This window comes from Daucus carota, chromosome 4 (assembly GCF_001625215.2).
Source record: "Daucus carota subsp. sativus chromosome 4, DH1 v3.0, whole genome shotgun sequence".
In the NCBI taxonomy this organism is placed as follows: Eukaryota; Viridiplantae; Streptophyta; class Magnoliopsida; order Apiales; family Apiaceae; genus Daucus; species Daucus carota.
In genome coordinates this window covers 34655956-34678005 of record NC_030384.2, presented here as the reverse complement: position 1 = coordinate 34678005, position 22050 = coordinate 34655956, and the positions used below count along the sequence as shown (strand labels likewise).

At 34.3% G+C, this 22050-nt stretch overlaps 3 protein-coding genes across 3 annotated transcripts; 2 read left to right on the top strand and 1 right to left on the bottom strand.

Annotated features, from left to right (window-relative positions):
- Nucleotides 1-228: 228 nt before the first annotated feature.
- On the bottom strand, nt 229-7654 carry LOC108215668 (dehydrogenase/reductase SDR family member FEY-like). Its single transcript, XM_017388207.2, has 8 exons — nt 7318-7654; nt 5622-5742; nt 5370-5487; nt 3293-3429; nt 1641-1742; nt 1351-1443; nt 1166-1238; nt 229-915 (listed from the first exon to the last, which is right to left on the bottom strand). The coding sequence occupies exons 1-8, from the start codon at nt 7536-7538 to the stop codon at nt 644-646; spliced, it is 1137 nt and encodes a 378-aa protein (XP_017243696.1). The 5' UTR covers nt 7539-7654; the 3' UTR covers nt 229-643.
- Nucleotides 7655-7910: 256 nt separating this feature from the next.
- LOC108215667 (probable ADP-ribosylation factor GTPase-activating protein AGD15) lies at nt 7911-11532 on the top strand. Its single transcript, XM_017388206.2, has 9 exons — nt 7911-8138; nt 8756-8814; nt 8974-9064; nt 9198-9252; nt 9607-9697; nt 9778-9970; nt 10468-10648; nt 10837-10939; nt 11304-11532. Coding segments are annotated over exons 1-8 (723 nt in total). The 5' UTR covers nt 7911-8087; the 3' UTR covers nt 10839-10939; nt 11304-11532.
- Nucleotides 11533-19708: 8176 nt separating this feature from the next.
- On the top strand, nt 19709-20764 carry LOC108217302 (uncharacterized). Its single transcript, XM_017390138.1, has one exon. The coding sequence runs from the start codon at nt 19709-19711 to the stop codon at nt 20762-20764; it is 1056 nt and encodes a 351-aa protein (XP_017245627.1).
- Nucleotides 20765-22050: the final 1286 nt, after the last annotated feature.

Sequence of the window (22050 nt, the reverse complement as noted above, 5' to 3'; positions counted from 1 at the left end):
TATAAAGAAATATAAAGAACATTATTAGAATTATTATTCTTAAAAATATGTTGAGCCATGATATTGGCCAAGATGTTATCATGCCACATCATTTGAGAACCTCTTTAAGAAAGAAAATTTGTAAATAAAAAGACACACAACACCTTCAACAATATAAGGCTATATTTTAGATGTGTTACCATATTTTAAAGTGCCTTTTAGTTTTATATACCTTCTCTAAAGCGGCAATCAAACAAAAACTAACAATTGATTCAAGTAATGGAGTAAAATTTAAACAAAAAACTCATGATCGGAGGGTGAAGCTTAATGCAGCTTGTTTGTGTTAAAATCTGTTGTCAACCCATACAACTATGCTTTTCCTTGCATTGTTTAGGATAGCAGAAATATGGAACTTTTAGCTTCCTGCTACACAGACTTTCTGCTACACAAATCTGGGAAGCGCATGAAGTTGTTCAATCTGCGTTTCCAAGTATTTCAAAATGCATCAGCACCTAATGTAGAATTTACTGCAAGTATACCTCTGTGAGTTGGACTTTCGCCTCCTGTTTAACACGATGTTTACGGCCTTTGAATTAAATGATGATTGATGAAATCTCTGCGTTTGATTGATGGCCATGAAATGTAAGATTTTAATAGAAGAGAACTAGTCTTGATGAGAGTCGTCAGACCCATATTTGCATTTAACATCTTGCCCTTCTACAAGCTTCTCCACTGTGTCTGACGGAAGACCAATCATTTCCAACGTCTTCTCCCACACCCTGGAAGAAGTTTCAAGATTGTGCGCTTCTTCAGAAGGATTTGTAGGACGGCATTCTTGAGAAATGAAAGCGCCAACTGGCCACTCGTCTGATTTCAACATCTCGCAGTATTCAGGAATTTGAGGATCAGTGGCTGCAAATAGGGCACTTCTAGAACCTGCAGTTGCAAAATAAGCATTCAGTATTTGCTCTGAGCAAATATTTTACACGTGTACAAGTGATTCTTACATTAGGCAACCTATTGGGCAAATAGCAACATAAAACTATATGAGCTGAACTTGTAAAAAAATAATAGCCACTTGCTGCAGTTCTAACATGTTCCAAAAAATCATTTTCACAGAAGTCCTATAAACGTAACCATAGCAGTGATCATGTATAATATATCATATAGCAGTCAGAAGTCTTGCCTTCTTCAGGACTGAAAATAAAATATGGAATCAGGCGATAGCCGGTTTGGACAATCTTGGGAAGATCCCTTGCCTGCCATTTAGTAAAATTTATGAGTCAACTATGGATCGCTTCTTTTGACTTCAAATCAAAATTAAAAATTTGAGAGATATGACAAGAAAGAACATTTATGTAAGGAACTTACAACATTGGTCTGAACTATTCCAGGAGATACACATACTACGCTTATTCCAGCTTCAGCAGGTAACCTCTTGTGGAGGACGCTACTAAACATGACCTGCAATTTAATATGACTAACTAAGATCAACCAAAAATTTACCAAAACATATTTGACTTCGTTTAAGTAAGATAAACAACTTTGTTTAAGGGAATTGGCAATTAGCAGAAAAGTTCAAAGTAGCTTAAGAATTAACTAAACGTGAAAGTCAGTTTTTGTTAAAGCTAATAGAATCCTACTGCGACAAATTTGCTAACCTGTGCTAGTTTGCTGCCTGAGTAACCCACTAAACTTGTATACTTTCTCTTTCCAGTCACGACATTCATGTCTTCAGTATCAACGAATCCAACTTGATGCATCTTCAGTATAAAAAAACAATAATAATGTCAAGTCAATATGGAGAGTGATATTGCTGTTTAAAGAGCATAAGAGACAGAACGTAAATTTAAACAATTTCATCAGGAAGAGAGCCTTTTTACATTGACAATAATTATCAACTATAACCTCTGCTACTCTACAAATACAGATAACTATATATGGGCATATACAGAAACCAGTAAACTAAGTCTATAACATTACAACTACTTTTTCATTGCAGATGTTGGGGTTTAGTATACACCAAATGATTACTGCAAATTTGCAAAGCCTAGTTGAAAGTCCTCTTGGTAATCAGAGGTCGAGAGTTGAAGCCTTAGAGTAGGCATGCCTGTGTGAGTATTCAGATATCTGCGATTGACCGTAACCAATAAAAAACTGACTGGTCACATACTCACACATATGAGATATGTTTGTGTCAAGGTTGAAGTTATATATTTAGAAGTAAGATGCTTTACTGATTTATAAGAACCAGGAAAGGCTGATATGTCATCTGATTGTATATATACAATATACCAGATATTGCTTATCTTCTTTGCACGAATCCTTACTAGTGGGGATATTTGCAAGAAGAACTGCATCCGTACTGTGTCCTTTAGATATATTAGCATGCTTATTACTAAAGTCAAGAGGCTTATCACGTGTCTTGTCAATGTCAAGTCAAAAATGACCATCACAAGAAACAAAGCATTCAATCATTTTAGTATTATTATAGTTATTCTTTTGAAGGGTGGAAGGGGGGGTTACTATGTTCAAAAGTTGGACCTCTTACTTCCAATAGGGAAGCATATTTGCTAGGCTAGAAGTGAAGATATAGTGGATTTCTTATAGTCAGTAGGGATGCGATATCATATACATATTACTAGCTCTGGGTGCTGTTAAAATTGAATATGCTTCTTGAGCGTTTGTCACCATTTTACAACATTTGCTTCCACTTTTTTTTCTGGGCACAAGCAAGCACAGGATAAAATAAATGATCACACCGCAACTTCGGCACCAATTTAATAATAATGGAGTGCGGAAACAGTTTCCAGAGATCCTAGCCATTTAAATCTTTGCTGTGTGATTACATAGATAAGGATAGAGGATAAAAAAGTAATTTTCTTCTTCTAAAAAGAGAAATGTCTTCGGAACTAAATTTATTGTGAAAAACTTCAATGCAATATATCAAATATGAATTGTCACACTAAACATTTTATGTTGAACATAAAATATAATATAAATCAATGATAACTTTATAAAAATTTCTTAACTTATTTTCAAAAAATTTCTATTCTGTATAAAAATTTAAACATTAAACTTTTATTCAAAAGAAAAAAAAAGTTCAAAATAATATATCAAGCTATATTTTAAGAGAGCATTAGAATGTGTGCCGAGCCCCCGTCCTCCAATGTAAACAATTGAGGGGGACGGAGGGAGTATTATAAGGCTGTAATTAACATAAAAGAGGTCATGCATATCGATAGTGCTTTTAAATAATTATGGAAAACTTGTATTTATATCCATTACACAAACATAAAGACGTTGAACTTACTATTGAATTAACATTAACAATCCGACTTGGAGAGCCTCTGATAAGGGATGGCAAAAGCAATACTGAAAGCAAGGCTGGTGCCAGATGATTTACTTGCATGTGTTCTTCAAAACCGTCCTTGGAAATCTTTTGTGGTTCTAAACATAAATGTCAGAAAAAGCATCAATTATCAATAATCAATTAAACATGGAGGAAGATTAAAAGGTTTGCAAGAAACAAAAAGGAGCAGACCCATATGCCCTCATAGTCATGACATCAATGACACAAGAAAGAAATGCAATGCCGTATAGTTATATATAAGAATTTAAGAATGTTGGCCAAGGAATAGAACTTAGAAGTATGCTTGCTTAGCAACCTAACCAGCTAACCGGCACAACAATTATGAAGGTAAAGACTAGTCAAACAGCAAAAATTTAAGGTTAAGACTATAAAATATTTTTTTCATTTCCAAGCAGCTTGATTATAGTCAACAAGTAAACTTTATGCTTTAAACTGGAAGAAATTGGGTCAACCCGCACGATTCTCCCAGCTTTCAGCTTTCTGGTACGATCAATATCAAAAATGGTGAACCTTGTCCAATAGTCAAGGTTCTCCTGCAATCCCATTAGGAAAACAAATTTCCCTTCCAATCCGATTGCATCCGGGCAGATATGTGTGTGGAATGAAGCCTCTGGCTCCTTTTTGGCGCCCACCCCTTCATTATTTACATGTTGAGGCAAGGCAAGCCCCGACGCTTTGCAGCACTGATAGGCTACTTAAGATTCAATTTAAGTCAAGATAAATCTCAGTCGGAGAGATTCGGATCAACAGGAGTAAAAGCCTAATAAAATTACACTATTCATTTGCATAGTCACAAATTCACAATCATAGATGGAACAACTAAATACATATGCTCAACTATTTATGTCACATTATCACCCATGGGATTATATATGGCATCTGTTTGTGTTATACTTTCATCAGGCCTGCTCAGATATGATATAAGATGTTCCTTATTTTTATTAACATCGATTGGTGAACAGACAATGTGATGAAAAGAGCTAAACGCCCTGTCATGTTAGGTAAACATTATTTTCAAATTTACTCAAGCTAGATCTTGGCTCATGCTTATATGGAATTAAAAACTTGACTGCACAAAGTTGTGGATCAATGGAAAAACTCGACATAAATAAGAAAATGTAGAGAATAATATATATTTTTTGTAGATCCGCTCTACCTAAATGAACAAACATAGAAAAGGAATTATTTCTCCTGCCTCTTTCTCTCCATTTTTTGGTTATAAATTAAGTAATTTTATCCTGCCACAGGGGTAGCAAATTCAGACCTTACGCGACAACCCGACATGATTCGACCCACAAAAGTACGAATTTGGGTTAAGGTTGACCCAAAATTAACCCGAAAATTGCGGGTCATTTTCGGTCCGGATTCTGGTTAATTGACCCGAAATTATGTATACGTGATATAAAATACTACATGTTTATAAAAATACATATGTTTTATATTATTTTGTATTATCTATTTATATTTAATTAATATTTTATCTTGATCTAATAAAAATAAATTTATAAGATTATATGACATTTATTAATTTATTTAGAATATTTATTTATTAATAAATTATAACGGGTCGAGTCAGGTTCATGTTACCTGTAAGATGTGCAGGCTAGGTTCGGGTTGAGTATTCTAACCCATTAAAATTTTGGGGCGGGTTTGGTTTTGGTCAAAATTTTAACCTAAGTCTGTCAACCCAACACGAAACCGACCACATAACATCAATATCCTCACTAAGATTATCCAGGAACTTGTTCAGAAATACCGTAATGAAAGGAACATAGGAGTTTGTCGCTAGGTATTTGACCAAATAGGATCGAAATTGCTAGTCCTATCCTACCATGTTCCTCTGTTGGCCCTTCTCTTTTATTATCACACTCACCGACCACACAGTCCTTTAGACTTATCACCCCCAAAGCATCACTTTCTCACAGGATTGCAGAGAACATAATAGTCTACCATCAATGATTTTGACATGTTCCGGAAAGTAACCAAAAAAAAAACTACATGATAACTTAATACTAACCCCCAATAGAAAATATCCCTGCGTTGTTGATGAGAACATGCAAAGGGCCTGAACGTGCATTCCATGCTTCAGCAAATCTTGCAACAGAGTCCAATGAGAGAAGATTAAGCTCCATTACCTTCAAAAGTCAAATTTTGGAAGAGTTTATAAGTGTATTGTTCTAATGTTTAAAGAGTCATTTTTAAACTACCCTCTTAATTACTCTTCCGGAAATACAGATGCCCAAAACTTACAAGTGTCCTCAGCATATACCTCGATATTAAGAGGAAGGCCCTTTCCAGACCAATCATGCTGCCACTTAAGAATCAATTCATGAGCAGCCTTTGTATTCCGTACAGCCATTACAACGTGAGCCCCTGCTTCAGCTAATTGCCTGTCAAGTATAGTTAAAACAGGTGAGAGAGATTCCTGTGATGGGGAAATGCGATTTACAACCACGTGGACTACAGCAAGGCTGTGGATCATGGTGCCAGAAACTTTTAATTTGGGTGTACGTATATCATATATTCATATGTATATGATATGACTCGAAAATGTTTCAAGTGAATGCAAAAAAAAAAAAGCTGTTACCCACTTTTGTTTCAGAATAAACAAATTATTTTACAAAACAAGCGTAAATTGATATATTACTTCTTAAATTAAAATTATCTTCACAAATACTTGTTTCATATATATATTAGGTGGAACCAAAGAATCTCAAAGATGGATGGAATAATAAGCTTACTTTAAAAAATCCAATCTCAACATATAAATGTTCTATCGGTAATTCAAACTAATAAAGTAATAATGAGTTCAAATTAGCTCAATTCGCCTATATTATATTAGAAAGTACCTGTTCTGTCCTCAACTCTATTGTCACCAATTATAGAACATTAACAAACTGATTCACTTAACAGAATTCCCCACAAATATTATTACCAACTCTAATAAGTACACTGTATCACGTTTTACTTGAGCAAACAAACAGAAACGCTTAACTGAATTCCCCTAAAACATGCTTATTAAGTCCGAGAATTAAACTGTTTACACATTTCTCGTCTAAAACATGCTTATTAACTCCGAGACTTAAGCTATTTACCAATTTCTCTTTTAAACAGCAAGCAGTATTTCATTACCTACACCTCGAAAAACATTTTTTAATTTCACTCAGTGATAACACTATCGTACAGCAGCTCAAATAACAAATAATTGTAAAACAATGTATATATACACATCAGCAATATATGGAATACATAACCGAATACAACTAACCTACATGAACAGCAAGAACATTCTGAGCAACTACAAAAATGCATCAATTAGACCCCAAAATGACAACATGGACTTCATCTTCGACAATAGTGAAGAATTCTTTAAACCTATCACCAATAAATAGATTATGAACATAATCTTCAAGTGCTTGTCAAAGTGTCATATCCACCAGCCCAATAGCAACTACAAAAATGCATCAATTAGACCTCAAAATGACAACATGGACTTCATCTTCGACAATAATGAAGAATTCCAAAAACCTATCACCAATAACCAAATTATGAACATAATTTTCAAGTGCCTGTCAAAGTGTCATATCCACCAGCCCAATAACCACCACCCCCCCACCCCCACCCCCCAAACAACCCTTCCTACGGAAAACCATCTTCTGCTAAAATCCCTAAAAAGCTCAGTCAATCACTAACACTACTAAAAACTATAAGTACAAGAAACAGATACATCTAAAAGGATTACCAATAACTCATCTTTCAATCTACAGAAATCACCAAAAAATTCACTCAATCAGTTGAAATCATGAATTTAAGAAACAGAACATCTAAAAAGATCATCAACAACCCACCTTCAATTCATCCATTTTCCACAAAACCCAATTCACAAAATCTCCTAAACCTCAATCAATCAAATACAACACTAAAATCACAAATTCAAGGAAAAAGAGAGAGAAACAAAAGAAAACCTGGCAATTTCTCGGCCAATTCCACTAGTAGATCCAGTGATAATACAAGTGAAATCTTGGGGGAGAGGAGGAAGAGGCATTGGATTCTCCAGATGACTAGCCATGATTCTCTGAAACAACATCTCATAAATCACATTAAACCATCCTCTTAACCATTCAATCCAGCCCAACCCCTTCTTCTTCATCAAGTTGCTTGTACTCTCTTCTTCACTTCTGCTCATCTTTTTTCACTCAGACTTCTTGTTCTTCTAGGATTCTCTATTTCCAACCCAGTTAGCTAGTTGGGTACTTTGTGTTTCGCTTGATTTAACTCTGTCTTGACTGCACAGTAGTACATATGTCGTGTGTATGTGTCACTGTCAGTTTATTTATAATTTCTTGAAAAAGACCCATTTTAAGGATCTTTAATAAGATAACACAAAATAAGTTTATTTATATGATTATAAAAAAGATAAATTTTTTGGTTGGGTGATTATAATTTTTAATGATGGGTTTATTTTTTTGTGGGGTGGATGTGTGCGCATAATATCCACTAGTAAAATTAGAGTGTTTTGATGAGCACTTTTCTTCTTCATTCTTCAACCCAATTCACCATTCTTGAATCAACAGGGAAAAGAAGAATATAAAGAAAAAAAGATATAAAGAGAGAAGGAGATATGGGAAGCAAGAAATAAATTTACAAAGAATTTCACTTTCCCATCTCCTTCTCTTTTGGGTTATCTGATTTTGGGTGTTTTTCTTGGAAGCCAACAAGATTTCATTTGGCAGAAATGAGGGACAAAGCTTCTGTGTCTAAGGACCTTAATCTCAAGCACACCAAGGTACAAGCTTTTATTTATTTGGTCTTTTTAATTATACATTTTTTTTATTGATGCTAAAAATTGCAAATTTGTATGTCTCTTGAAATTGAGCTCACATGCAATTCACATGAATATGTGTGATTTAGGCATTGATCTACAATATCTTGTATAAATACTGAATTTACTATAAACCTGCTGTTAATGTCAAGCATTGCACTTATTTCTTTTGTCTTACCGTTATGTTCTTGATAAATATGTTTTTTCCCACCACCCTATGATGTAATTCCAGAAAATTTTCTTGATCAACTTTAGAAAAAAACTAGATGTTAAAGAAGTCAAATTATTGAATCCAGGAACTGAAAATAGAATTATATCTCACTCGTTATTAAGAGTTGGGGAGGGTTAGATGTACGCAGACCTCCCAGAAGTGGAGAGACTGATTTTGTAAAGCTTTCGAGAAAATTGGGTAGCAGTTACCACATTAGGATTAGGTTCCCTACAGTTTACACAGGTGTTGAAATGGTTCAATGGGTGAACTGTGACATTTACCATTATTTGGTAAAATTATCATCCTAAGGCCTTCCTTACTCTAAATTACATTTGCTTCTCTTTCCAATTCTGCAATTTTGTTTTTTCAGATATTGGATGGTCTTCTTAAGCTGCCTGAGAATAAGGAGTGTGCAGATTGTCGAAACAAGTAAGACGTCCTAGGCTGATATACATGTACTTTTGCACTTATACTTTGTGCCCTCTGGATTACTGTGAAAAATGGCTAAAATTATTCTACAAAGAAATTCTTCTAGAGCACAGTTTCCCTCATTATTATCTGTTGTTTCTGTACTGTACTTCTGTTTAGGGCTCCAAGATGGGCAAGCGTGAATCTCGGAATATTTATATGCATGCAGTGCTCAGGAATACATCGAAGTCTTGGAGTACACATATCGAAGGTTTCATTTTGCAAACTTGCTTTTCTTGTTTTGCAGTAAAGTTCATATATAGTATGAGTGGATAACCTAGGTACAAATGTTCTTGGTGAGTTTTGTTTTTAACTATGGCATACCTCATTATCATAATATATAGGTAAGATCTGCAACACTCGATACTTGGCTACCGGAGCAGATCGCCTTCATGCAGTGTAAGAAAATCTTCATTGTTCTTGTTCTCTCTCTCCTCACACACACATGAACACATTTAGGCTCTCAAACACATATCTTCATCATTGCTGATGCTACAAGAGGATGCTGTCACATTAGTTGCATATTTCTTCCCAGAAGAAAGTCTTTGGTTTAGCTTCATTCAATGGAACATATCAGTGTTGCTTGGGATAAGTACACAAGATCTTGGTTGTTTTCTATCCAAGTGTCCCAAATTTCAAATAGCAAATTAGTTTGTATATTTTTCAGGCTACGAGCAAAGAGCATGCACTGTGTGTTTCTCTGTCTCTATATACAGTATTTGAAGATGTTTTCTTACTGTTTCCGTTTTGCAGCTATGGACAACGTAAAGGCAAACAGCTACTGGGAAGCTGAATTGCCAGAAGACCATGACAGGGGTGACATTGAAACTTTTATTCGTACCAAGTAATTTTTCAGCTAAACTTTGTTATGATAACGTTTTGATTTAAGATTTAGTAGTTAATTTCTTATTTCTTCTTTTGAAGGTATGAAAAAAAACAGTGGGTTTCTAAAACTGCAAATCCACCCAACCCATTAGATTTTCAAGATGACACAGATTTAATAGAAGGCATGATCGAGACTGACATTCCAAAGAAAGCAAGAAAATATTCTCTGGAGGAAGAGGCTATAACTGAGTACATGTCACAAGTTATAACTACAACAAGGCCTGCACATGGGGTATGCTGTTATATTATATATATCAATCACAGCTGCATTATCATAATTTTGCCCAAGACTACAGCCAATTGCATCATGTTGCTAGTGGTTCTGTGTTTCTATTTCGTGGCTAAGCCAACAAAACTGTTGTGGGAACTAGAAATATATGGAGGGGGATTTCACTTATTTACGGGCAAGAAGTAATTGAATCCCTTCACTTAAATTTTGAAAAATAGTTCTTCTTCTCTTCGATTACATCAGTTTGACATGTTTGTGTGAAAACTTGATTTTTGAGAAAGATTAAAAGGAATTTAAAAGGTACAACGTCACTACCCCTCCATGCTCGGGTGTATGTCATCTTCTTTACAGTTTGCATCTCACGCTTGCATAACGAGCTGTGGTTGAACTTTGGTGTTTTGCCTGTATTTGCCTATTTCACAACAGTTATCCTTTTCACCTCAGGTTAGAGAAGATGTGTATCACTTGTTCTGAGTATCTTATTTATATATTTTGAACAGGCCTCACTTTCGATGGATTTAATGGAAGAGGATTTTTCTATAACTCCACCTGCGAAGCCTAAAAGGGATCCATCCATAAGAAAGAGTAATGCTGGTACAGATCTTTTCAGTTTGCTCTATGTCACAGAGGGAAAACATGATCGTACTGTCGTACCTCCATCCCGTTGGGCAACTTTTGACTGTAAGAACGATCTGTGATGTTATTGCCTGCTTTATATATTTATAGTATCATAGAGTTCTTTTTTGTTTGAATGATATATAATTACCAATTAAGAATCCGTCGAACGAATTCATTTCTGATTACTTGTTAACGTTATCAGCACTGCTTCAAAACTGGTATAAAATTGTGATCATGATTTCTACGTGCAGGAACTGCATTAATGGAGATACAAAGAGATAAAAACAATGCCTCAGTAGGTTTCCTGAAGCAACGTTTAACAAATGGAAGCAGGCATTGATTTTCATCAAAATGGTATGTCCATTCATAAAAACAGCAAATTCATGTCACCATGGTATGGATAAAGTTTGTTTCTCATGTCCAGTCCCTCTCCGCTTCTTTTTATTAAAAAAATTAAAAAAATTCAACGAACATTTATTAATTGTGATGCTGAAGCTTTTAGATGAAGTTGTTACCGAGTGAATGCACTCATTTCATCTTGTGGAAATGTATATATGAAACTCCGTAAACTATTACCCCATCTCCAGCCAGCATATCATCAGTCTCTATTATCATTTATCAGCATCTACTATATTATCAGTGTCACCATTATTTTGCATCTGATGTTAGCCTATGCTTTTGACTAAATATTTTTTTTCCCCACTAAATTGTGGTACAGGAACTGAATCACCGGAAGCACGTTTCACTCTACTCCGCCATGATGAGCACGAGACCTTCCAACTCTTTCACCTTAAAATCACACTCAAAGAGAAAAGTATCTTATCCACTTCATATTCAGATTTTTCTACAATTTATGATTTGCAAGATGTATGAAAGAATGTGCTACAGTCAATATCAATCTTCTTTCGTTATATTTCAGCTTCTTCAATCCATCATTTTCTTTCTGTTCATGTGCTGATATATTCAATTGAGTTGGTTTGCAAAGGGTCACAACAAATTAAAGTCTGTATAGTCTGGACCACTTCACATATATGTTCCGTAAACAAACCTAGTTGTTCCATTAGCAATAGGCAAAGTAGCACTCATGTCCAACATAATGTTGGGTGCTTGGGTCAAGCATGTTGATGTTATAAACTGAGAACACCAGAGAGTGGTTTTAACCTGGTAAAAATCTGTTTACGTAAAAATAAGAGTAGGCTGAGTATAATATCCCAAGCCCATAACTTAATATATACCGGAACCAACGACCCACCACAAGTCGGCCCAAAATGCTAGCAAATTGGTATATATTAGTTATTTGCTTGTGCTTATAAAGACCCAAATACTCTTTTATCTAACCAATGTGGGATGTTACACTGAGTCCATCGGATCTTTTCCAGATTCGACGATGAGGGACTGGTGCACCGGCAAGGCCTAATGAACTCAGGACATCCAAGAAATGACATGAATGCTACTATGTACTATAACACTCCTGTAAAACACAGGTGCATTGATGCATTTAACTTAAGTAATGAAGCTTCCCAAGTACAGGGGGTGCTTGTTTTCCGGAAGCAGAAGCTGCTTCCGGCTTCTTCTTTTCTTGACCCGTTTGTGTAAATAAGCAGAAGCACTTTTAAGAAGCTGAGAATGCTAGTTTTTCTCTCAAAACTTCTGCTTCTTTTCCAAACATTTTATTAACTTATTTACTTCTTGCTTCTACCCCACTTCTCTGATTTAAGTAAGAAATCACTTTTTTTAAGCTAGCCCAAACGGCCTCATAATCTGCCATATGGTTGCATGGATTCAGTGATAATCTGCCAAAGGCTTTTGTCTAAGTGAGATGGTTTGACCCATTTGCCTCCAGGAGTGGGGGCATATGTTGTTGCTTTGCATCATGTCATTATAATTATCTTGTTATATGAGTATGACAGCTCAACAATCATCTTCCCATGCCCTTAATTAACCCCACACCCTAATTTTAATTTATAATCCCTACATAATTATTGAGCACTTAAGTACTCTGAACCCTCTGGTACATAGATCACAAATCCTAGAAACATATACATCAGTACATATTCGTCAAAGAGACATGAAATTATAGAAAAATACAAATAAGATTCAGAAATTTGGGACTCGATGAAGAGCATTATGAAGTCCAAGTTATTTTTTGTTTAACTGGCTTGGACTTGTTCAACAGAGAAAACAAATAAATATGTACATTTTTATGTATTAAATTCTACCATATGAATATTGTATTCAAGAGGAAGCCTCCATGCACATGAAATTGTTGAATGACAACAACTCTTCTTGATTTCTGCTATATCACATAAATCTATCCTAATCTAAAATTCCTTAAACTCAAAAGATATCGATATGCAGAGATGCAGGCTTGACTATTCAACAAGATAATATTTAATATTTTCCTTATTATTTGCAAAAAAATATATTAAATAATTATGGATATCCCTAACATTTTATTTTTTTACCAGAATATAATATTTTAGCGTTAATTCTCTCTTTGAATTAAATGATGCCACCTGCATTCACCTTTTATATTTAAAATCATAAAATAGTATAGTTTACAACAAATATTAAAAAAATTATTTTCTCAATAATTTTCATATATCTGGGTATTATATTAATGAAATCCGGTGTGATGTGTATGCTTTTGTTCCTTGAATGGATGGGGATTCTTCAACTTTTATATCTAAGCGAAAATGACCAAAAGTACATGCACCCACTCTTTTCACTTTTATAATGAACTATTTTATTCATCTGGCTCGGGGCTCATTGCTCCTACCAATTTCTTTATTTTCTGGAGGATGCCCATCTAGCAAAGTGTTCAATTAAATATCACATACAAGGCCCATGACTATGACTGATTGTTAATATTTTACAAATTAGTGTAAGTATATTTTTAATACAATATATAATATCTTATTACTCACCGGTCAAGTTTTGTAAATTATTTTGCATTACTATATCAGAAAATAAATTTTATGATATTTTGATGTAGAACAAGGGTGGATGAAGCCTGAAGCTGAAAGTGACGATTCGGCTCGAGTAATATAATATTATAATATAAAGGCTAAAATTAAAAGAAAGAAAAACAAAAAGAGATAAATTAAATATTTAAAGTGGCTTTTGAGCATATATAAGCTGCGGATGCAGGCGATCTAGAAAGCACAAAAAGTTTAGTCCCTAGAGATTCACCATATCCGGGAGAAAAGTGAATTTTACCGTATAAATTACGAAACTAATTTATTTATTTGCTTTCAATACTTAAAAGGAAGTGGTTGTAGACTTGGAGTGCCGTGAAAAAGGTTCGGTACAATATTTTATTTAAAATAGTAAATCAGTTTGTTGGCTTAATTACATTATCAAAGCATTATCTGATTGATTAGCTGGGAAATATAGCACCGTGCATGAAGTAACTTAATCGAGTCAGTCACTCGAAAATTACTTTATTAACACTGTCAACAAAAAGATATGGTGTATGGTTAACAGGTGTCACATAAATTGAGATTAATACTGTATTTCGAACAGTTTCAATACGAGATTTTAGAAATGATGTCACAACAGGATGACGAGTCTGTTTGTTACGAAATTGGGTGAATTCGAAAATGGATAAACCGGACTGAATTTATTTTTTTATATAAAAAGTAATCAATTCATTAATTAAAAGTCATATGACATCTATAAATATAATCATAATTGAACAGACGCGGAAGAATATCGGTTTTGAATCCTTCCTTCTTCAAGAGGCAACTAAACGATTTGAATATGTACTTGTTTCTATCCTATTAGTACTATCGCATTAAATCCACCATAAAAAATCTGGAAAAGTAAAGGGACAAGTAACGTAGTACAATAAATAAAAGCTCCCCAGAGAGAGTAAAATTGTTAAAAAAAGGCATGATAGTATTATACACCTTGAGCAATTGTTATTTATATTTGTCAATCACAGAAGTTTCTCCCGTAGGTACATGTTTTCACCGAGATTTTGCTTTCAATCCCTTCTCACTTGCTAAGAAGAAACACGTATATACTCCCTCCGTCCCACAATACATGTCCCTTTGACTTTTTTCACGTAATTTGAGGTGCAAATAAAACATATGTCTATATATTATTTTTCAAATTTTCTTTTTCTGAATGAAAATATGGATGTTATACTTTTATTCAGAAAAAAAAATTTTGAAAAATAATGTATAGAAGTATGTTTTATTTGCACATCAAATTACGTGCAAAAAGTCAAAAGGACATGTATTGTGGGACGGAGGGAGTATTGAATTAAGAAAGTCAAGTCTAGTAGTTGTGGAAATATGAGCCCAAACAAATAATTTAGTAGTGGTGTTACTGTATAGTGTGCTCGGCCGACGGGCATTATAAATTTTAAACTTGATAGCAAAGCGATAATCCTAGATTTGAAGCATGCTACCTAGCCATGATTTGTGTACTATTATTATCAATCCTATTCCTACTTTTTACCCACTCGGAAGACCCAAAGTAAATTCTTCATTCTCCCTGCTTTGAAATTTCATACATGACAAACACATCCCGTGCAACGTTGTTTTGCAAATTGTCGGTCCAGTTAAAGCCATCTGAAATAATGACAAATGATCTATGAACGGAGGAGTTATCAAAAATTCAGAATCTGTTAAGAAAATAGTATAATTAGTCCAGACAAAATTTCTGATAATTTTTAAGTGCAGTGAGAAAATTTATTAATATCTCGCACTTAAAAGTTAATGATGATTATTTTTAATTCTGATTTTTTCCGCAATATTAATCTCGTACGTGGTTCTGTTATATATGATATATACCATAAAAAATAAGGAGACATCTACAGAGAAACGCGACCGTGTGGAGCCCACCATCACCAGCTCCACCATGACCATCCCCACCACCCCGCCCCAGCCCGGCCGTGTGCTACTATTGATTATTTGAAATGTCGATGTTCTGTAATTGAAATGTTAAGTACGTACCTCAATTGTTTTAAACATATTTTTCTCTTTTTTTGGATAAAAAAGAAATCAATTCATTAATCAAAAGCCATACGGCATCAATAAATATAATCGAAATTGGACAGACGCTCAATTATATTGCCATTGAATCTTTCCTTCTTGGAGAGGCAATTAAGCGATTTGAAGGTGGATTTGAATATATGTACTCGTTTTCACCTGATTGGTTTTCACCCGATTGGCTTTCACTTGACTATTCTGAACAATCGACCATAGATGCGATTGCATAATAACCTTACCTGAATCAAACCCATGAAAATCATGTCAATTTATAATCTCGGTCATGGAGAACATTAAAACACATTAAAACAAAAACCAACTCTCACAATAAGAAGAGGCTAACAAAACCCAAATAAATTGGAACTTATTAAAAGGAAAATAAGATTTCAAACAAGAACTGGGAAAAAAAATTGGGCTTTCCACCGGTGAAAACCGATCGAAACCCCCTCAAAAATCTTTAATGGAGGCTAGGGTTTGAGAAAGAGAGAGAGTTTGAGAGGAAGAGTAAAAAATAAAATATAAATGATGTTTTAAACATATTTTTCTTCTATGCCAATTTTAATATATTACATAATTTATTTATAATCTAGTATTTTTTTTCCGAGGCGTGCACAAAAAATATTATATTTATTAAATCGGATATATTTCCGCTTTCGCACTGAACGAAGCTGAGTAAATTTGAAAAAACTCGCAGCACACAAAATGTCTCAGTCGGACACAGCAAGTGGCTAGTGGCAGAAACTGTTGATGAAAACCAATTGATATCACATAGTTAAAAAAACATATCCTCCTTTGCATTCATATCTTCCAAGATTTTCATATTTATTCTACATAATTATTTCTATTCAAATTCAATGCATTTCGGCCCCTTAAAAAAGACAGATTCATAACCAGATTTATTGACAAAGTGAAGAAGTGATAGCTATTAAGTAACATATGACATGGTCGTAATTTGAAATATCGAAATTTACAAGTGACATTTTCCAAGTGATATTACTACATAGAAACACTAAAAAGTATCACAAAAAGTTGAGAAACAATTTGTCATGTAGAACAAGTTGGGGTCTCAGTGAAACAGTCCAAAAACAAAGTACAGTAGATTTAGGTGCAAATCTATGTTACAGATCCAAAATCCAACAATTTAGTGTTGATCATGCAGACGAGATTGATATGACTAAAGATATATACATCATGCTTGGTAGTAGAACTCAATTGCACATTGTTGTTGTTGCAACTTGAATATCAGCTGTCTCCAACACACACACCTCCTTTGTATTCAAACAACCAGATGTGTTGTGGCCTCGCGTGGGTTCGTATCACATATGTTTGGCTCAATTTAAAAGGAGAGTTTATTATTTTAAAAAAAGTTATCTATAAATAAAAATTATTTTTAATTATGTGATCGATAATTTTTTTTGATATTTACAATTTATCGACTATAAAATTTGTTAATACAAAAATAATATATAAAAAATTATCTTTTAAAGTGATTCTTTACAGTTTTGTAAAATCAAATTTCGAAAATAATATAAATCATTGAAAAAAGTTGGTATTTTCAACTTCCAATATCCTCGCACGTTAGTCGAAATGTTGACTTTTAAATTTTTTGGAAAAAATATGAATAAATTATTTAAAAATTATAGGTTCAGAAGTTGGGTTTTAAATCCGGCCAATCGCTTAGTGCAATGAAACCCCAAATACAATAATTATTGTGAAATTGAGGATTTCAATCACATTTGTTAACAAGCATTTTTCTCTCGCATGACGGGCTTGCATTGATTCCACATTTAAGGTGAGATATTTCGATCATCACATTTGAATCGGTAAATTGTAATTCGACACGAATGCCGTTATGAGGACCACCCAGTGGCGGACCCAGAATTTTTTCTCAGTGGGTTCCTTGTTTTATTTTATTAATATAAATAATAAATATTTAATTAAATATTAATATTTAAATTTTTGATATTAATATTAAATGTTAATTTAAAGAACAACGGAAACTAAAAGGAATATATTTATACAAATATCTTAATAAATACGAGATGTTAAATAATTTCGAACAACAATCGCCTAATAATTAATAAGATTTCTGAATTATTAAAGTAAATTATGAATTTGGTAAAATATTTTAGTGGGTTCCCGCTAATTTTAAATTAATTTTTAACCGAAATTTACCTTATAATTACATTTCGGCGGGAAGTTGAGTGGGTGCCCGGGAACCCATAGCCAAAGCTATGGGTCCGCCCCTGGGACCACCAGACCAGTGTAACAGAGTTCATCTGGAGACGACTTGAGTGCTTGACTGTAGTTGCTTCCTTGTTTCAAACAAGTGACCCGTTGTAAAATTATTTGTTCATTTTTTTTGCTAAATGGTGACCCGTTGTAAATTACAGTCTGTATGACAGCGGAAGTTGTGAGAGAGATTGGGGAAAAACTGAACAGCACAGTTACTGTTGGCCTGGTGTGCTCCTTTTCTTTTAGTCCAAATACTACTACAATTATAGCAAAACAACACCAACGATTGTATCAACGTCGCTTTTTTTACCCGAAATCGAGAATTCGAATATAATGATGAATGAGATGTTTGTTTGAATATATCTATTTACTAAAGAAACAAGTACTACCATTACAATCTTATATTATTTTATAATTTAATAATCGAGCTAGGTAATTTTAGACTATTGAGTATTCGAGTGAGTGAAATTGGACGTGTTATTTCGGTATCGACTTTAATATATAACTAGGGATAGGATCAAATAAAAACTTTTTTAAGTTACAAACTTACAAACTTTTTTTTATTCTTCCATCGTGTTAATCCTTAGTTATATAAAGTATCCATGTTGAAAATTCTTCAAAAAACATCACAATTTTTAAAAATAACGCATAAATAAATCGCGTTTTCAACATATTTATAACTGGGGTTCAACATCGGGTGTTGAACACTAATTATCATTGTGTTGAATATATCTAAAAAGTTGTTTAAACTATACCTCTGGGGTTTGGGTAGGGTCTAGAAACATAAATATTAGTTATATAACACGTTTACCTTAGTTCTTACATTTAAAAATTGGTTTATGTACTTCTCCACCACTATTTTAATAGATGTTCAACAAAATATGTTAAAAAAATGTTGAACTCAAGTTATATATGTGTTGAACAAAAAAAGTTTGTAAGTTTGTAAGTTTGTACCAGAACCCTCCCTATATAACTATACGTAAAAAGTTCGAATTGTTCATGTTAACACGAAATTATGAATGGTAGCAACTCAACTCTTTTTCAGAAGAATAAAGGTCGAGCCCTGAGATCAAAATATTCAAATAACAAACCGAACTAGGCTCCACTGATTTAATAAAATTATCTGTCACGCATAGATTTTTTGAACATAAGAAATGAAAGAACAATAATAATAGATCTAACGGATTGGGTACAAATAATGCAAATCAACGGCCGAAGAGTTGATTATAAAGCACAAACCTGTAATTGTTTGTTAAAAGAGCATTCATTTTCTCTTTACACTAAGAAAACCAACAAGTAGGTGCTTTTGCATTATATAGTATGAGCATCATCTCCCTCCCTCTGTCATTCCTCTGTAGTCTACACAAGTACAGGTAGTATGTACCAGTAACATGTAATCTCTGCTCTATCCTATACACTTGTTTGCCCGTACAGAATCTCCCTCCCTCCCTCCCTCTCTCTCTCCCTCTCTCTCTCTCTCTCTATAATCTCTCTCTCTCTCTCTCTCATGCACATACTATGAGCAGATGAACTGGCCCTTTTTAGTTTGGCCCTTGCTTTCATATCTCTCCCACTTTCCACTCTGTTTTTTTCTTTTTTCTTTTCTACCAAGGGAGATTTGGATGTCATATTATCCATCTAAGTAGCCCTTCTTTGTTCTTGCCTCATCTATATTTTTCTTGTTATTTTTCATCTCTTGATTCTCTTCTGCTTCTGCTATTTTGTTAGTCCATTTGAACACTTTTATCAAAGTTCTCGGACCAAAACTTCAGAGCTCTCATATCTCTCTTGCTTGTTTTCTTGATTATTCTCAATTATCTAGTTAGCTAGCCTTGATCAATCGGATTATTTTTCGGTTTTTAAGGAAATGTTAACGGCAATTTTATTGATGGCGAAAGATTTGTTTGGGAACAGAGGGAAGAGCAGATTGGAAACCACAGTTTGGGCTATCCAACTGCTACTTTTGTTAGTTGGAATAATCTCAATAGTGCTGGTGCTCAAAACAGCTGTCATACCATACTCTTTTTCTAAAGTTTCTACACTACCACAACTCTGCCTCTCCCTCAAGTTCTGGCTGTCTCCACCTTACATTTACATCATCATTAATTTCATCATTGTTTTCATAGCTGTTTCTTCCACTTTCCACCGTCCTAGAGTAAACGAGGACCAGCATAATGATTATGGTGGTGAATATGCTGATCCTCGTTTACAACAACATAGCGATGGAGATTTTGGTGGCGCCTTGCAGCATCCTATACGAACACCACCATCACCAGAATCTCCATCGCTAGAGGAAATCAACAACGAGGTCGATGTTGATTTCCTTTTTTCTCCTCCGGTTTCTGAACCAAATTCACCCCTTCCCAATTTAGACACTCCGAAGATTGTTTCTCCGAAGAGAATGAAAAATGTGAAGGCACAACAAATCCCAGCATCACCGGAACACATCAAACACATCTTAATTTCAGAGCAGCCGGTAACCAAAGGCCATGACAAGGAGTTTGAAACAACGGAACACATTTTAGTTACTGAGGAATCCGTGACCAAAGGCCATGACGAGGAGTTTGAAACAATGGAAAAAAATTTAGTCACTGATGAATCCGTGACCAAAGGCCATGACGAAGATTTTGAAACAATGGAGGCAACATGGGAGGCTATTATTGAGGCCAGAAAATCACCTCCAAAAAAGGAGCTGAAGAAGATAGAATCATGGAATGCACCTCCAGTTGTCACGGCACCGACAAGGCGCAAAGACATGAGGAAATTGGAGACGTTCAATGACTCATTGTTGGAGAGGCAAAGAGGTGGGCTGAGAAGGGATGTGTCAATAGGTCATGCTGAGCTGAACAGCCGAGTCGAAGCGTTTATTAGTAAGTTCAACATGGATATGCGACTACAGCGACAAGAATCCGATCAACGATTCCTGGAAATGATTAATCGTTGAGTAAAGTTCTACTACCGGCAAGCTAGCTAATTGTCGGTCAGTTAGCCCCGTCCTGTTTGGTATTGCTGGTGCAGAAATTTGAACGCGGAGTAAGAATATTTTTGCTTTCTTATATGTTGTTCTCATTTCTTATACTAATAGTGTTTGATTTGGTGTGAATGTTGACTGATCATATAGATTATCAGATATTGTACTGTATTTTACCCTTATATGTTACGAGTTTTGGTTGATTGTAATATTGATCTTACTCCGGCTGCGTTTCTGAAAATTATAAATCTGCATATATGCTTAAGAAAAATAGTGACGATGATCTTTAAAACTGAAAAAATATGAAGCTTAATGATCCAACGGCTGGGAGTGATGAGAAAGTGGCGACAAAAGAAATGGGACATGCAAACAAAAAAGATCTAAAAATATAATTGAAACGAAAGGATTCTCCTACCTTTCTTAACCACTAACCACCATAGACAAAGAAGCTTTGAAATAATTCAAGTGGTGAAGCTGTTCAAGGCTTGAATAGTTGCGAAAACGACTAAACTTCTAAATTTCAACTCCTTTCATACCAACTGGTTGAGCTTAAGTATTATTACGCTTTCTCGATTCTCATATTAGGCATGAGATTTTTTACTCGGCTTGTTTTGTGAGATTTTAATTTATTTTTGTTCTGCTGCCGCCCACACGAGATTCGCAATGAGAGTAAAAGTATTTGCGATGAAGAAAGCGGAAATTGGTTGGAAATTAGGGTGTGAAGGATGATGTTTCAAGATGAGAATGTAATCCAGAAGATATTTAGCTCCATGACATCTCTTATTCTTTGGGAAAATGACTTTTTTTTTTTTTTTTAACTTCTTTTGTTTAATTTTTTCCGCGCGGGAATTAAACAAAGAGGTGGACCAGTCTTCCACTTTTATTTATAATTTAATATATGATAAAATTTCTCTTTCAATTCAAATATTTGCTGTCCAATTTCATCAAATCAAATTAGTAAAATTTAAGTATTCGGTCTGGGCTGAAGCCGAACCACCTTTAAATCGTAAAGTACAGAGAGATATGACAGATTTACAAGATGAACTATTGATTTGCAGAAATGGAAGAGAAGAAAAAGTTTTTTTACTCAACAGGAGAAGATATTTACATACTGTTTGATACTCACTCAGTTTCGATATGTTAGTCGTTTAAGATGTTAGCACAGATATTAAGAAAACTTATACTACTATTTTTCAGATCTATTGTACTGAATATATACACTTGATCAGAACCTTCTAGACTGCCATACTCTAACTACA

Bases quoted from the DNA above. Each gene is read 5' to 3' on its own strand.
- LOC108215668 (XM_017388207.2), bottom strand. From the start codon at position 7,538: ATGAGCAGAAGTGAAGAAGAGAGTACAAGCAACTTGATGAAGAAGAAG. The intron at 1,444-1,640 runs GTTAGCAAATTT...ATTAAATTGCAG, and splicing joins CAGGCAGCAAACTAGCACAG to GTCATGTTTAGTAGCGTCCT. The intron at 916-1,165 runs GCAAGACTTCTG...TTGCAACTGCAG, and splicing joins TATTTTCAGTCCTGAAGAAG to GTTCTAGAAGTGCCCTATTT.
- LOC108217302 (XM_017390138.1), top strand. From the start codon at position 19,709: ATGGCGAAAGATTTGTTTGGGAACAGAGGGAAGAGCAGATTGGAAACC.
- LOC108215667 (XM_017388206.2), top strand. From the start codon at position 8,088: ATGAGGGACAAAGCTTCTGTGTCTAAGGACCTTAATCTCAAGCACACC. The intron at 8,815-8,973 runs GTAAGACGTCCT...ACTTCTGTTTAG, and splicing joins TGTGCAGATTGTCGAAACAA to GGCTCCAAGATGGGCAAGCG. The intron at 9,698-9,777 runs GTAATTTTTCAG...CTTCTTTTGAAG, and splicing joins GAAACTTTTATTCGTACCAA to GTATGAAAAAAAACAGTGGG.